This window comes from Urocampus carinirostris, chromosome 4, assembly GCF_059441175.1.
Source record: "Urocampus carinirostris isolate Australia breed hairy pipefish chromosome 4, RoL_Ucar_1.0, whole genome shotgun sequence".
In the NCBI taxonomy this organism is placed as follows: Eukaryota; Metazoa; Chordata; class Actinopteri; order Syngnathiformes; family Syngnathidae; genus Urocampus; species Urocampus carinirostris.
The window spans coordinates 37,584,216-37,599,085 of NC_142352.1; the positions used below are offsets into that span (position 1 = coordinate 37,584,216).

Consider the following 14,870-nt stretch of genomic DNA (forward strand, 5'->3'; position numbering starts at 1 on the left):
TGTGGTTGATGCTTCATGGGACAATAACATAAAAACTAATGCCAGCTACTGTTAATCACTAGGGAAGAAGAACTGCAATGGCAAAGACAAACCATCAGAGAGCAGTGTTAGAGGCTTTTTAAAGTTGACTTGTTGAATTTTAAGCATTTACAAGCACTTCACCTAGAATTCAAGCACTTTTCAAATCTTGAAAAAATATTAACATTCAAACATTGTTAAGGATTTCAAGCACCAGTACGAATCCTGATTTTAGTTGTGAATGGTTATGAGGTATGAGAAAGGAGCAGAATCCTTCAGCAAAACCACTAGTGGACACGCTTGGTCGCGTATAAAATCTGGTCACAGAGCTGAATGTTTTGTAACAAAGACAAAAAACAGGTTATGAAATAAAGCATTTTATTTATTCCGTAAAATCAAGTTCAACTATTTTCACACAGGGTTGAAATCTCAAAAGAAATAACAAAGGAGGGAGAATAAAATCGGATATTGGCATTTCTACATTGAACAGCTGGCAGGCCGAGCACACTTTCTCCACTTTGTGGTGTTCAATCTATCAAGCAGCAGCAGGTATCAGCGACGAACCAAGACATCCTTCTGGGGGAGATTTCACCCTCACGTCACACGCAATTGAGACCGGACGAGCAAAACAGAAAAGTCACAAAATAATCACGAAGGACAAGAAGTATCTGTGATTGTGTGTGTGGTTTAAGCGATTACGAAAACAAGATAGTTGTTTTGACGATGATCTTGCAAATTAGATGAAATCTAAAACAGCAACCGCTCCACAGCAGTATGTCAGGTGATGTTTTACACCACAAAGCCTTCAACTCTCTTTGAAATTATTCAAAAGAAGAAGAGCTATGGAAGATGCTGAGAGGCTTTCAAGCTCCAAGGTCTTAACAGTGCTTGATTTATTTCACCTCAGGAAAAAGTTCTCGGGTTCCCTTTCAACTTTACAGTACGACACAAACCTTACAGTGCACGAAAAAGTCCCAGGCTCAGAGCGGAGGGCTAGAGTTTTTCTACCTGACGACGCTCCATGTCTTTTTCCAAGCGCTCGCTCATATCGAGTCCCAGAGACGACGCGACGGATCCGGAGGACAGGAGAAAAGGCCAAAGGACTCAGTCCTGCCCTGGATCCTTAGCCGGACCCCCGTCAAGGTAGATCTTGAGGGCCTTCTCTTTGCGCGGCGAGTAACTGACCCGATGTCCTGTCTTGAGGAGGCGGCTACTTTCCTTCTTCATGAGTTCATTGCGCTCGTCTTCTGACAGCTCCATTGGCTCCTCAGTGCTGTCCCTGGGCACAGGAGTAGGATTTTCTTAGATCAGGCATGTCAAACATAAGGTTTAATCTGACCTAATATAAATTTCTATAAATGTAAAAAACAAAAAAAAAACAAAAAACAAAAAAAAACTAGTACCTACATCATTTCTATCAAAAGTTATGTTTTTTTTTTTAAATAAATACATACCAAATGCTCGCTTTGGCTACTAAAAGGCAGTTTTGAGTTTGTACAGCATGGTGAGTTGGTTCAGGTCAAACTGCATAATACTCAACTATTAAAATAAACCAGCCAACACATTCAATGCCAGAAACTCACCATATCCTGTAGTGCAACTAAAAACAAGTACTATAAGGCCTAAGGAACAATACAAACCAAGGAACTCTTAATGACCAAACTGCACAATTTTTCATCTTTTTCTGTTGTTGCCTAACCAGTTCTTGTTTTTTGGGGATACCCTTAGCAGCAAGATGTCCCATAATCATGTCAGCTCCCTCTAGGTGATACTCATGTAAAATAAATGCAACTTTCTTGACGTACAAGTATTTAATTTTTTTTTTAAGATTTAGGTTTTTTTCTACCAATGACGTATTAAATGTAAATAGGGTGGATTGAGATTCATTACTCTTATAGCTGATAAGTACATGTACTAGGAATTTATTTATGTAATATATGTGTAATTTAGGGGAAATTATGACGCAACAAGTACCAAAATTTCCTTTCGTTTGCTAGTGTTTGAATTTACAGGGACGGATGTAATTATCAATTCCTAAAAAAAATTGGGCTGAATTTTCTAGTACCTGTAGAAGACCACAGCCCCATCATCACATATGAACAGAGGACACATGTTCAATGCTGACACTTTTGGGTTCCAGTCCAAATCCTGATGAATCTCCAGCACAGAAATGTCACATGGAAATGTTCCTCGACCCTGCAAACAGCATATGCATGTAAAGTTCCAATAAAATTGCTAAATTCAATCAATCATTTTATGCGGAATTTTAAAACAATTACTCCAATTTCTTCAGGCCCATTAAAAGAAATCAAGTGTGAATCACAAGTACCGTAAATTCCGGACTATAGAGCGCACCTGATTATAAGCCGCACCCACCACTTTTTAAGTCATCTGCCACTTTTGTACTTACACAAGCCGCACCTCTGTGAAAGCCGCGTGCGCATGCATTAAAACTTGTGCCACAATCACAAGTCTAACTCAGACCAGGCTGTAAGTTCCACAATTGTAACTAAATAAATAGTAGTATTCAACCTGCTCTTTATTTTATTCACTGAAGAGATCTTTTCTTCTTCATGCCATGAGGCTCTTTAACTCCACCCGGCAGAGTAAAGGCCCACATTAAACCACACCACCTACATTGGATATTACCGAATCTTACTGCAATATGTATTGTGTGTAGCACTATTTAGTTACTCTATATAACACGCTACAGTGGGAATTTGCACGTCACACTGGGTATTTGTATATTGTATTCTTTTGTCTTTATTATTGTACTGTTCTCAGCTTAGGGATGCTGCTGGAAATGTGAATTTCCCTTCGGGGATGAATAAAGTATCTATCTATCTATCTTATTTTATCTTAGAACCACATTCGGCATCATGAATGGAAAATGATACCCGTAATTAACGTATGGTGCAGACTTGTAAAGTCCGGGTCTCGTTGAAAGTAATCCAAGGAAACAAAATGTATATTTCCAAAATTAAGGGTGGGAAAAATATATATCCACTATTGTCCGCTGCAACAACAGACAGATCTACCGGTAACTCAGCTTTACCCCACATCCCCATCAGCCCGCGTTTGCTCCGCCCCTTCTTTTTGATTCGCTCATAGAACACATAACAGAATAAATCTCTAAAATAAATACATTACAAAAATATACAGTTGCAAATACATATTATACATGGTTACACATATTTACGAAGAAAGACGGTACACCGAGAGAGTTTTCAAAGCTTTAATAATAATATAGCATTCATCCCAAAACCGTTCCTTTGAAAGGTACCAACACGCTAGTAGAATCACGCTTGCAATGCATCAAACGTGTCTGTCAAAAGAAAGCATCCCGTAATTGTGAAATTCACGGTAGATCGTCCTCAACTTCCCCCTCATAACTATCGCCATCAAAGGAGTCTTCCTCATTATCGGAACGTAGCTTTCCTTTACAGACAATGTATGCATAAACTTAGAGGTTGCAGTCTTTCTTGGCGCACATATTCTACTCGTCTTAATCTTACCTTTTATCTATTTAGGTGTTGGGTAAAAATAAGAATATGTAGCTTACATTTTCAGTTGCGGAGTAAGTTCTTCCTATGACAATTTACCACTAGGAAACACTACCATAAACACTCACATGGCCCTAAATTGATATGTAATTCTTGCACTAATAGACATTTCATAGTGCTCTACTTAGGTGGAGCATGCACCCATCTTCTCGAGCATGACCCGTAGGGGACGATGACGCTACATAGGACAATGCTGTACAAACTAATGGCAGCTGCCGTTAATCACAAGGGAAGAAGAAACGCATTGCAAAGCAAAATCACCAGAGAGCAGTGTTGGTGTCATTTTTTTGCAGGCTTGATGAAAAACATGGCAACAATTTCAAGCATTTAGAAGAACTTAACTCAATATGCAAACAACTTACAATCCTTGAAAACAACACTAAAATTCAAGCATTTTCAAGGATTTCAAGCTCCTGTACGAACTCTAATAGAAAAAATGGTTAGGAATTTTGAATCTTACATACCTTTGCAAACTCTAAATTTTCAAGTGGGATACCACTCATTTCACTTAGCTGAAACGAGAAAAAAAGGGGAAATATTTGCCACAAACTAGGACATTCAAATCTATGCATGGACAAAATTTAGAAGAACAACAGTCAGTACCTTGGCCTTGAGTTCCTCAACATTGCTGCTCGCTAAAATCACTTCCTGGAAGTAACCCAGCTTCATGGTGGACGGGCTCCACCTTCGGGTCAGGACGGCCAGCTGAGACATGGACTTCATCTTCTCGTGTTCTGAAAAATCCAGAAAAATTCAATTTAACACAAAAGTCCTTTCATCGGTGTAGACAACATAGAAAATTCAAATTTTACCATACACATTTTTTTGAAACTGAACCACAAGACATGGTGCAATTTTCAATTTTACTGTGTATTTTTAAACATTTTTCGTTAGTCATCTCACGTTATTGTAGCCAACAACTAGCATGAAGTTTTTCTTTTTGTCAGGGAATTCAATAGAACATAAAAATTCCTAGCTAAACTCTATAACAGGGGTCGCCAACGTGTTGCCCACCGGCACCAGGTAGCCCTGCAGAACTCCTGAGTAGCTGTGGACAACTTAACAGTGATGGGTCATTTTCCAGGGAATTGGATTTCTAACTGGCATGTGGTTGACCTATTTTTACTCAACTTCTAACAATTACAACCGAGTAACAACACAGTAACAACAAGAAGGTGTCAAATTTAGAAATGCATATCAAACTGGTAGCCCTTTGTGCCAATCAATAGTAAACAGTAGCTCTAAGCTCAAAAGCGTGGGTGAACCCTGCTCCAAAAACAGTCAAAATAACAAAGACTGGTTTCAAAATGGACCAATCAGCTGCTTGGATGATTAAAATCTACATTTCAGGTTATTTTGTACAAAATCATCCAATACATAGGATATGACGTTTACCTTTAGGTTGTTGGACAACATTTTGAGGGAATTTTTAGTGGATGAGTGCACTCTTAAGTAGTTTAAAAAAAAATGTTTTTTAACCCACCAGTTTTTGGAGTGTAACCTTCTGAATCAAAGTTTCTTTTAAATGTTATCTTAAATTATACAACATAAATTTTAAAATGGAGATGGCTTCTTTTTATACTGCATTTTGAAATCTGCCGTAAAACCATTTGAGAGCCACATCAATCAACAATAAATAAAGCTGTTGTCAATGATCAAACCATGGCATCTTTGAACTAATATCTCACTTTAACAGCGCCTCAAATTTCTGCTAAAAAATAGAAAATTCTAGCCAGTCGTGTAAAAGGTGGTCTTGTAACTCATTCAATGCCATGACGTATAAATATGTTTTCAGAAGCATTGTCCCTGAGTGCCAAAACAAAAACAATGTTTATCTTTTGTTTTATTTTTAAAAAACGATTATAAAACATGCATGTCAGGTTAATTGACTGGTCAAGGCAAGCAGCCGCCGACTAGATTTTCCCCCATAGGCGAAGTAGTCCGCAGTGTATGCCGGGATATATATATATATACCGGTGTTTCATTTCCTAACCATTGTGTCAATCATTTGAATTGGTCACTATTGGCTAAAGTTATTCAGGGATAAAGGAGGCGGGTCCTTTTTAGCATTTAGAGGCTCGCGTAGGCTAAAGCGGGACAAAACAAAGCCTGCAATTGGCCGAAAAAGATGTATGTGAATCTCACGTTAGGCTGCTCTAGAGCATGGAGAAAACATTTCTTACTCGTCTGTATTTGTAAACAGGAATTATGGGGCTAAACAGACAGCTAGCAACATCTATCGATGCAGATGCTTCTCGGCGGATTTTGTCCTTTGTCGGAATTATTGCCGTTTTGGAGTGTGTAAATATTTTACACGGTTGGATTTACTACACCTCCGGGCACTCCGGTTTCCTCCCACGTTCCAAAAACATGCATTTCAGGTGGATTGGCCGGTCCAAATTGTCCATAGGTGTGAGTGAGCGAATGAGTTGTCTGTCCCTGTGTGCCCTGCGATTGGCTGGCGACCAGTTCAGGGTGTCCCCTGCCCACTGCCCGGAGATGGCTGGGATGGGCTCCAGCCCCCCCGCGACCCTAATGAGGATAAGCGGTACGGCTAATGAGATGAGATGGGATTTACTACACTCACGGATATAAGAGGACCATGGTTGCGTATTATTGAACGTGATGGCTGCAAGACAACTTTGGTGAGCTACCCCGGTTTCATATTTTCCCAGTACCTTGTTTCAGACTGATCTTAACGTTTCCGTGATGAGTCTATTTTTAAATTTGATTTTAAGTGTTTATTATCATATGTTCATTAAAGAACCACGTTTCCCTGCACAATGAATTTCTTAATTTGCTGTCCACACAGTTGTCAGAGAAAAAGAAAATAGAAACTAAAATGGTTGGAATTTCTTGAATCCCAAGAGTTTGACCTTCCGAAGGATGTGTGGAATGACTCATTTGAGTTATTGGTGACATCGAACAGACACCGTGTTCCGTACGCGTCTGAGACACGTATTTGCTTCTTTGAGAGCTGTCGGAATCTTAAGGGGTTAATAAGTTTGACTGCACTATCTGACTGTTTTGTTGACGTTCCCACTGTAGCGCCTTAGAGTCCGGTGCGCCTTGTGTATGGATATATAGGACATAAAATTATTTTTGTGGGTTGCGCCTTTTAACCCGGTGCGCATTATAATCGTGAAAGTACGGTAACCCTCCCTACCCTTGTTATGGAAGGCATTGTTTAGATCTTGGTATTTAAAAATGTAAAAAAAGCACAGATGTGAAAGTTTTGCTTGAATGAATCCTTTCACAAAACCTTGATTTTTTTCTCAGTAGCATTCTTGAAAACAAGGCATTTTGGAAAAAATAAGCAATGTCAAACAATATTAAAAGCCTTCTTTTGATATGTCCTATTGTCTACATAGCTACAAAACGGAATTTTCTGTAGGCCTTAAAGTAAACGAAAAAAAAAAAAGAAAAAATGGCAAAAATTGGCTGTCAGTCCCTCTCAATTTGAGAAAAATGTCTGGCATTGGATAAGGTGATAGTGCAGAACTGTTTTATTTCTAAATTATATACCATTGAGGATTTCGAGGAAAACCTCCCAGTTGGAAGAAATGCTGATGTCTTCTTCATAAACATGGTTGTCCAGAAATACTGTGCCAGGGTTCTTCCATGTCTTTTTCCTGAGACGCACCCTGAGAGCAAAACAATTAAATTGTTTAATTTGCATGTTGTGTACATCTCTTCAGTCTTTTGTGGGCTTACTGGTCAATGCTGAGGTCAAGCTTGCACTGTTCTCTCAAAAGAGGAAGCAGCTCCTCTTTCGACTGTCTGACAGTCATGCCCTTAGCAAAAATCGTGTCAATAAGAAACTTGCAGGGCTGCGAAACAAACCGGAAAAACAGTCAATTTCCTTCAAACGTAATCTTTTTCAGCTCTCAGTCTCACCTCTTGTTCATTCACCAGCAGTTGATACACCTTTACTCGATATTCACCCTTTTTCAGGGCTCTGCCAAGCCGAATGGTTATCTATGGGACAGTCCGTGTGTTACTGAAATGCAACCAAAAAAGGCCATTGAAAATAGCCACCCACCTTGTTGTCGTCAGAGAAGGACAACAGCGATTCGTTAAGCCGGATGCTCTCAAACTCTTGGTTGTTGGCGTAAACCCTAAAGACTTTAAACTGAGTCGAAGAAACACCAACATAAGGCTCCAAATTGTGCTTGAATGCTGCCAACGTGATCCTCTTGTCCACGTGAATCACTAAAGCTGAAGAACAACATAAAAATCAACTCAAACATTGGAGCTTGATGCAATTCAATTACACTGAGAAATTTTAATAACTCCCAAACCATTACAAAAACAATCCCAGGCACTTGCAAGTAAAAACCTAGTGTCTTAGTAAATAAAGCATTATCTGAACTGCTTCTCCACAGGAGGGTCGCGGTGGTGCTGGAGCCCATCCCAACTATCTTCGGGCAGTGGACACCCTAAACTGGTTGCCAGCCAGTCGCAGGGTACACAGAGACAGACAACTCACTCTCTGATCCACACCAAGGGACAATTTGGACCGACCAATTAACCTGACATGCATGTCTTTGGAATGTGGGAAGAAACCCACGGAAACACAGGGAGAATATGCAAACTCGTCATATGAAGGCCATTCAGCTGGATTTGAACCCATGACCTCAGAACTGTGCTGCGGACGCGCAAACCACTAAGCTGCAACTATAAATTAAATAAAGCAATAAAAGGATAATTTAAAGAATTTAAAAATAGCTAATAATGTTTAAGCCTAACTCTCTAGATTTTTTTGTGTGCATAATGTCACTAGGTTGTGTGGATCATTTCGCTTCAGACAGTCATCTGAAACATTACAACAAACACTTCTAATGCAAAGTGGTATCAAACGTAGCTGGAGAAACAAGGTGGCGGTTTTGCAGCACTGCTCAGAAGTCAATTGACGGAGAAGCAGATTGTTGCTGATTTTTAACTGCATGGAAATTTTGATAAAATTGAATAAGTTCATATAGAACCTCTATTTTACCCACATTAATTACATCAGCTAAAGATAAAAAAATATTTTTGTGCCATAACGGAGAAAAACAAAGCCTGCAACAAGGACAATACAAACATGGCCTGAGGGAGCTTTCGCTCAGCTGCAGGACTGTTTTACCCGGCCTTGCTGGGAGTTATTTGAACATCATGACCTCCAGGAATACACAGACACTGTATCATCCTACATTAGACACTGTATGGAAAACGTCACAGTATATAAGAAAATCAGGGTCTACCCAAACCAAAAACCCTGGATGTCCAGCGGGGTGCGCACTCTCCTCAAATACCGCAAAGCCGCCTTCAGGCCTGGAGACGAGGCTCTTTACTGCACAGCCAGGGCTGACCTGAAGAGATGCATTAAGGATGCAAAGGCAGCCTACACGAGGAGGAGTGAGCACCTCTTGGCTGGAAATGACTCGAGGAGGATGTGGCAGGGTCTACAACACATCACAAACTTCAGAGGCAACAAGCTGGCAACTGTTGGGGCTGATGCTTCACTAGTTGCGGATCTTAACCAGTTCTTTGCCCGCTTAGAAGCTGGAAGGCCACAAACAGTCACACCACACCCACCAACAACCAGCAGTAACACAATGACACTTCAGGAGCATGAAGTAAGGAAGGCAGCTGGCCTAGATGGCGTACCAGGGAGGGTACTCAGGGACTGTGCCGATCCGCTGGCTGGGGTCTTCACCACCATCGTCAACCAGTCCCTGTCACAGGCTACCGTACCACCCTGATTCAAAACCTCCACCATCATTCCCATCCCCAAGAAGTCAGCAGTGGAAAGCCTCAACGACCACAGGCCTGTCACACTTGCGCCTGTGGTCCTAAAGTGCTTTGAGAGGTTGGTGTCCCAGCACATCAAGGACTCCCTCCACCCACACTGGATCCCCACCAGTTTGCCTACAGGGCAAACCGCTCCACTGACAACGCCATGAACACCGCACTGAGCCACCTGGACCAACGGAGGAGCTACATCAGAATGCTCTTTCTGGACTTCAGCTCAGCCTTCAATACCATTATTCCGGAGATCCTGGTGGAGAAACTCTCTCACCTTGGACTCTCTTCCTCCATCTGCCACTGGATAATGGACTTCCTCTCAAACCGCCCACAGTCCGTGAAACTCTGCAACCACGTCTCTCCCACCCTAACACTGAGCACTGGCTCCCCTCAAGGATGTGTACTAAGCCGCCTGCTTTTCACCCTCTACACCTCAGACTGCTCAATTGTTACGCCGACGATACTACCATGGTCGGCCTCATCTCTGAAGGGGAAAAGGCGGCGTATAGGGATGAGGTGGAGACACTGACAACGTGGTGTTGTAAAAACCACCTCATGCTGAACACCACAAAAACAAAACTCATACTGGACTTCAGAAGGAAAGACAGGAACTCATCACCACTCATTATAAACGGAGACAGTGTAAAGAGAGCACACTCAAATTCCTGAGTGTGCACATCTCTGATGACCTCTCCTGGTCTGCAAAAACCAGAGGTGGTAGGGAAGGCCGAGCAGCCACTCCACTTCCTGAGCGTGCTCAGGAAAAATCATCTGAAACAACAGCTGTTGGTGTCCTTCTACAGAGCCACAGTGGAGCGCATTCTGACATACTGCATTACGGTGTGGCATGCTGGGTGCACGGCAGCAGACAGGAAAATCGTTGGTTGCTCTCTACCCAGTCTGGAGGACATTGCCTGCTCTCGCTACCTCAGCAGAGCAGAAAAAAATAACCGAGGACAAAACAAAAACAAACTCAGACAGTTTCTTCCCCAGAGCCATCACCACCCTTAACACACTGCACAAAAATATTTTGCAAACACACTACCTCATACAGATGTAAAATTATATTCATGCCTATGCTTACTTTGCACAATGATGCCCAATTTCCACTACCGCATATTGCACTAATACGATCCCAAAACTGTATGTAAATACGCAATGTAAATATCTTCTGCCTCAACATGTCCACACTTTTGGAAGTAAATATTGTATATGTTTTTTTTTTAATCCTTAGTTAAATGTGAAATTTCGATGACACAATTTGTTCAACCCATTTTGTGACAATGTTAATAAAGGTATATTCTATTCTACGTAATTTTGATTAGTTGGTCATATTTTGGAGGGAGAGCAGTGCAGCAAAACCGTATCAGAGTTAGCTAAAGTTTGATAGTGAATCCAGAAATTTATTTCAACCTACAGCTTCAACTGTGAAGTTGTGCTTTGTGCTGAAGGTCAAACAGATGAAACATGTTTAACACACTCGGGTCAAAGGAAGAAACTTGCTGAAAAGTTACATGTACAGTGCATTTATCGCGACATTAACCTTCAGTTCAACTATGGTAACAACATAATCAATCACTCAAAACTAGCAGCAGCCAAATGTGCTGACTTTCAACTATAATGTTTATAACACTGCAGATTAAAATCCTGTTTTGTAAGCCTAGAATTTTACCACCTGCACGCAATTGACACATTTGAAAGTAAATCGGTTGCAATTTTAAGCCCTGGCTCTATTAGGGGAGGGTCCCTCAGCTGTGGAAAACATCCTGCATCATCCCAGTCCCAAAGAAATCAAGACCTGAGGAACTCAACGACTTCAGGCCGGTCGCCCTGACATCACATGTGATGAAGACCATGGATCGGCTGCTGCTGCACCACCTGAGGCTACAGGTCCGTCATGCCATCGACCCACTGCAATTTGCTTACCAGGAGAAGGTGGGAGTGGAGGATGCTATAGTATACATGTTACACCGATCCCTCTCTCAACTGGATAGGGCGAAGGGGGCTGTGAAGATTACATTTTTGGACTTCTCCAGTGCCTTCAATACCATACAGCCTCTGCTACTGAGTAGGAAACTGACAGAGATGGGAGTTAGCTCACACCTTGTAGAATGGATTACTGACTACCTGACAGGCAGACCCCAGTATGTGAAACAGGGGGGCTGTACATCGGACACTGTGGTTAGCAGCACAGGATCTCCGCAGGGGACCGTACTCTCTCCGTTCCTATTCACTCTATATACATCAGACTTTAAGTACAACTCTGAGTCCTGCCATGTGCAAAAGTTTGCCGACGACACTGCGATCGTGGGATGTATCAGAAACGGGCAGGAGGAGGAGTACAGGAAATTGATTCAGGACTTTGTCCGATGGAGCGACGCAAACCACCTGCACCTAAACACCACCAAGACCAGAGAGATGGTGGTGGACTTCAGGAGAACCAGAACTCACCCGGTTCCTGTAACCATCAAGGGAGAATGTGTAGAATTTGTCCAGACCTACAAATACCTGGGTGTGCAGCTGGACAACAAACTGGACTGGACTGCCAACACAGAAGCTCTATGTAGGAAAGGGCAAAGCCGACTTTACTTCCTCAGAAGGCTGGCCTCCTTCAACATCTGCAAAAAGCTCCTGAAAATATTCTATGAGACAGTAGTGGCAAGCGCCCTCTTCTATGCGGCAGCGTGTTGGGGAGGCAGCGTCAAGAAGAAGGATGCCTCTCGTCTCAATAAACTGGCTAGGAAAGCGAGCTCTGTTGTGGGCAAAGAGCTGGACAGCCTAACAACAGTAGCTGAGAGACGAGCACTGAAAAAGCTGAGGTCAATCATGGACAATCCATCGCATCCACTACACAGCATTATCTCCAGACAGAAGAGCAGTTTCAGCGACAGACTGCTGTCACTGTCTTGTACTACGGACAGACTGAAGAGATCTTTTCTTCCTCATGCCATCAGGCTCTTTAACTCCACCCGGCAGAGTAAAGGCCCACATTAAACCACACCACCTACATTGGATATTACCGAATCTTACTGCAATATGTATTCTGTGTAGCACTATTTAGTTATGTATTCTGTGTAGCACTATTTAGTTACTCTATATAACACGCTACAGTGGGCATTTGTACGTCACACTGGGTATTGGTATATTGTATTCTTTTGGCTTTATTATTGTACTGTTCTCAGCTCAGGGATGCTGCTGGAAATGTGAATTTCCTTTCGGGGATGAATAAAGTATCTATCTATCTATCTATCTATTAAGCATTTAATAAGTTACTGGGACGGTCACTATCAAGCAATCATGTTGCCATTTCTTTTATTTTCACACCCGTTAGGGCTGATATGCCTTTTGTAACTTTGAAGATGTAATAAGGTTGTTCGGGTGCAAACCCCTCATCTTAGGGCTTCCGATCCTGTCCTCCTTCAAGTTAAGATCAATGGATGTCTTCTCTCCTCACTTTGAACGTCTACTTTAATATAAACTTGACACCTTGCTACCACCATGTGGGGACTTGGAGGCCAATTAAAAGGGTCACGTCAGGATTAACACCAACTAGGAGTGTGACTACTTGAACATAGTATAGGTTTAACTAAATCATTATCAGAACTTCATACATTTTTTAGAATTGTAGGCAGAGTCATCCTGGGAACAGGGTTCTGTCCTGAAGTACAAGTACTGGGTTTCCTGAGCTTTTGTCTTCCCGTTGTCATCATACTCGCTGTCTGTCCCAGAGTCTTCTTCCGCTGGGTCCAAGGTCTCTTTCCTGCCCTCGTGGGCTTTGGAACGGCGGCTGCTAGTGATGCTATGTGAGTCCAAGCCATTGGCCAGCTGGATTGGGCCACTGTCTGCATTGCACAGCGTGTCGCTGCTGTGACTGGAGCTCAGAATGTCGCTATCCACTGAGCTGGTGCTACGGTCATTGTTCACCTCTGAGTCAGAGCGCTCCTCGCAGCCAAACTGGTTTTCTGGGTCAGAAAAGGCACTGCCCTTGCACCCAGCTGTAGCCCCGATCCGGTTTTCAAGGTCTCGGCTATCTGAGGCCACACAGGGAATGTCCCCCTCTCTGCCCGAGGATTCAATATATTCAAAGTAGCTGGCGTCTGAGCTTTTCTGGACATTGCTGGTGCAGGATCCTTGCTGCTGCTGCTGCTGTAGAGAAAGGTTCTTTAACTTTTCTGTGCTTTCCTCAAGGATAGCCTCCACAGATTTCCTGTTGCCTTTTGACCCTTGAAAGGGCAAATCCGAGTCACCTCCAACCTGATGGCAAATAGTTCTGCTGGACAAAGTGCCCGGGGACTGTTCTGGTAGCAAAACCTGCAGTCGTATCGTATTCCCGTGACGATCCAGGAGCTTCCACAGCAATGAGTCAGTGAATGTGACCTGGTGATCCGGTGACTCTGAGCTTTCCACAAAAATCTAACATAACACAAAGTGTAGAAAACAAAGAAGTGGGGTTGCAGTCAGTTTGCACAAGTGTTGATTTCTTTATTAAACCAAAAAAACATAAGCCATGATTGAAAAAAAAAAAATCATACCTTATTACTTCTGAAGAACCCTTCAGCTTTCAATGTCTTATTTGGAACATGAAGTAGCCGCAAGTCATTGTAGCAACGTTCCAGAACCAAGCGCATTGTTTCTGCAGAAAGCCCAGTGGCCTGAGGAAAACCACAAATTAAAGGATAAAATTGATAGAAACACCTAACAAATTCCAGTGTTGTAATTTGAGTTGTAGCATTTAGGGAAAGAGAAGGAAAGTGAACCTGAGCAATAAGATGCTTAAATTCAATGACGGTCTGGTTCAAGTAAGCCCGAACAGTGACGGGCGGGGTGATAGTTTCCGTTCTCAGATCCACAACATGAACCTTCACCATCACTTCTGTGGCAAAAAAAGCACAAAACATCCACACATCAAAAAGAATAGGGAACTGCAACTCTCATTACTGTATTAGTCTGTGTATAACATTTTTTTGTTTTTACCTTAAGAAAACAACATTTGGTTGGGCATTTTGCACAAGGTTACACATTTTCGAGGAATGATTGTTCAGTCGACTATAATTGCAAAACATTGGATGCAACGGGAATTAAACGAGGGTCGCAGTGGTGAGAGCGCCAAATCCTTACCACTATATCACCAGTGAAATAGATTACTAAGAAAAGGCATTCATTTTGTTTCTCATTATCCACGGTAGCAGAGACAAATATTAGGGACTGGCGAAAACAAAGTCAGCCAGAAAGATAATGATAAATGCAAAAAAAGCACAAGAAGGAAAACGATTCTGGTATGTCTGATGGTGAATTGGACTTTCAAGAACATCAAATAAACACAATGAATGTATGGAGTGGTATTCTAGTCATACAGGGTTTGTACACCTTTTTCATGGCCAAGTTCAAGCATTTTTTAGGACTTTCAAAGCCAATTTTGCGATTTTTCAATTACCACAAAAAGAAAAAAAACTGTGCGAATCATTTATTTTTCAGAGCCGCAAATATATCTGTGATTTAGAT

At 42.0% G+C, this 14,870-nt stretch overlaps 1 protein-coding gene across 2 annotated transcripts in view; it reads right to left on the bottom strand.

Annotated features, from left to right (window-relative positions):
- Positions 1 to 379: 379 nt before the first annotated feature.
- Positions 380 to 14,870, bottom strand: part of usp47 (ubiquitin specific peptidase 47) — a 38,275-nt gene continuing 23,784 nt past the window's right edge. For both annotated transcript variants that reach the window (XM_088334450.1, XM_088334449.1), the window contains exons 18-28: positions 14,126 to 14,241; positions 13,901 to 14,020; positions 12,980 to 13,781; positions 7,624 to 7,799; positions 7,479 to 7,559; positions 7,296 to 7,411; positions 7,107 to 7,225; positions 4,185 to 4,315; positions 4,046 to 4,093; positions 2,084 to 2,214; positions 380 to 1,297 (exon numbers count right to left, since the gene is read on the bottom strand). In XM_088334450.1, the coding sequence (XP_088190576.1) occupies positions 1,123 to 1,297; positions 2,084 to 2,214; positions 4,046 to 4,093; positions 4,185 to 4,315; positions 7,107 to 7,225; positions 7,296 to 7,411; positions 7,479 to 7,559; positions 7,624 to 7,799; positions 12,980 to 13,781; positions 13,901 to 14,020; positions 14,126 to 14,241 (2,015 nt within the window). In that variant the 3' untranslated portion in view covers positions 380 to 1,122. The remainder of the gene's footprint in view (positions 1,298 to 2,083; positions 2,215 to 4,045; positions 4,094 to 4,184; positions 4,316 to 7,106; positions 7,226 to 7,295; positions 7,412 to 7,478; positions 7,560 to 7,623; positions 7,800 to 12,979; positions 13,782 to 13,900; positions 14,021 to 14,125; positions 14,242 to 14,870) is intronic.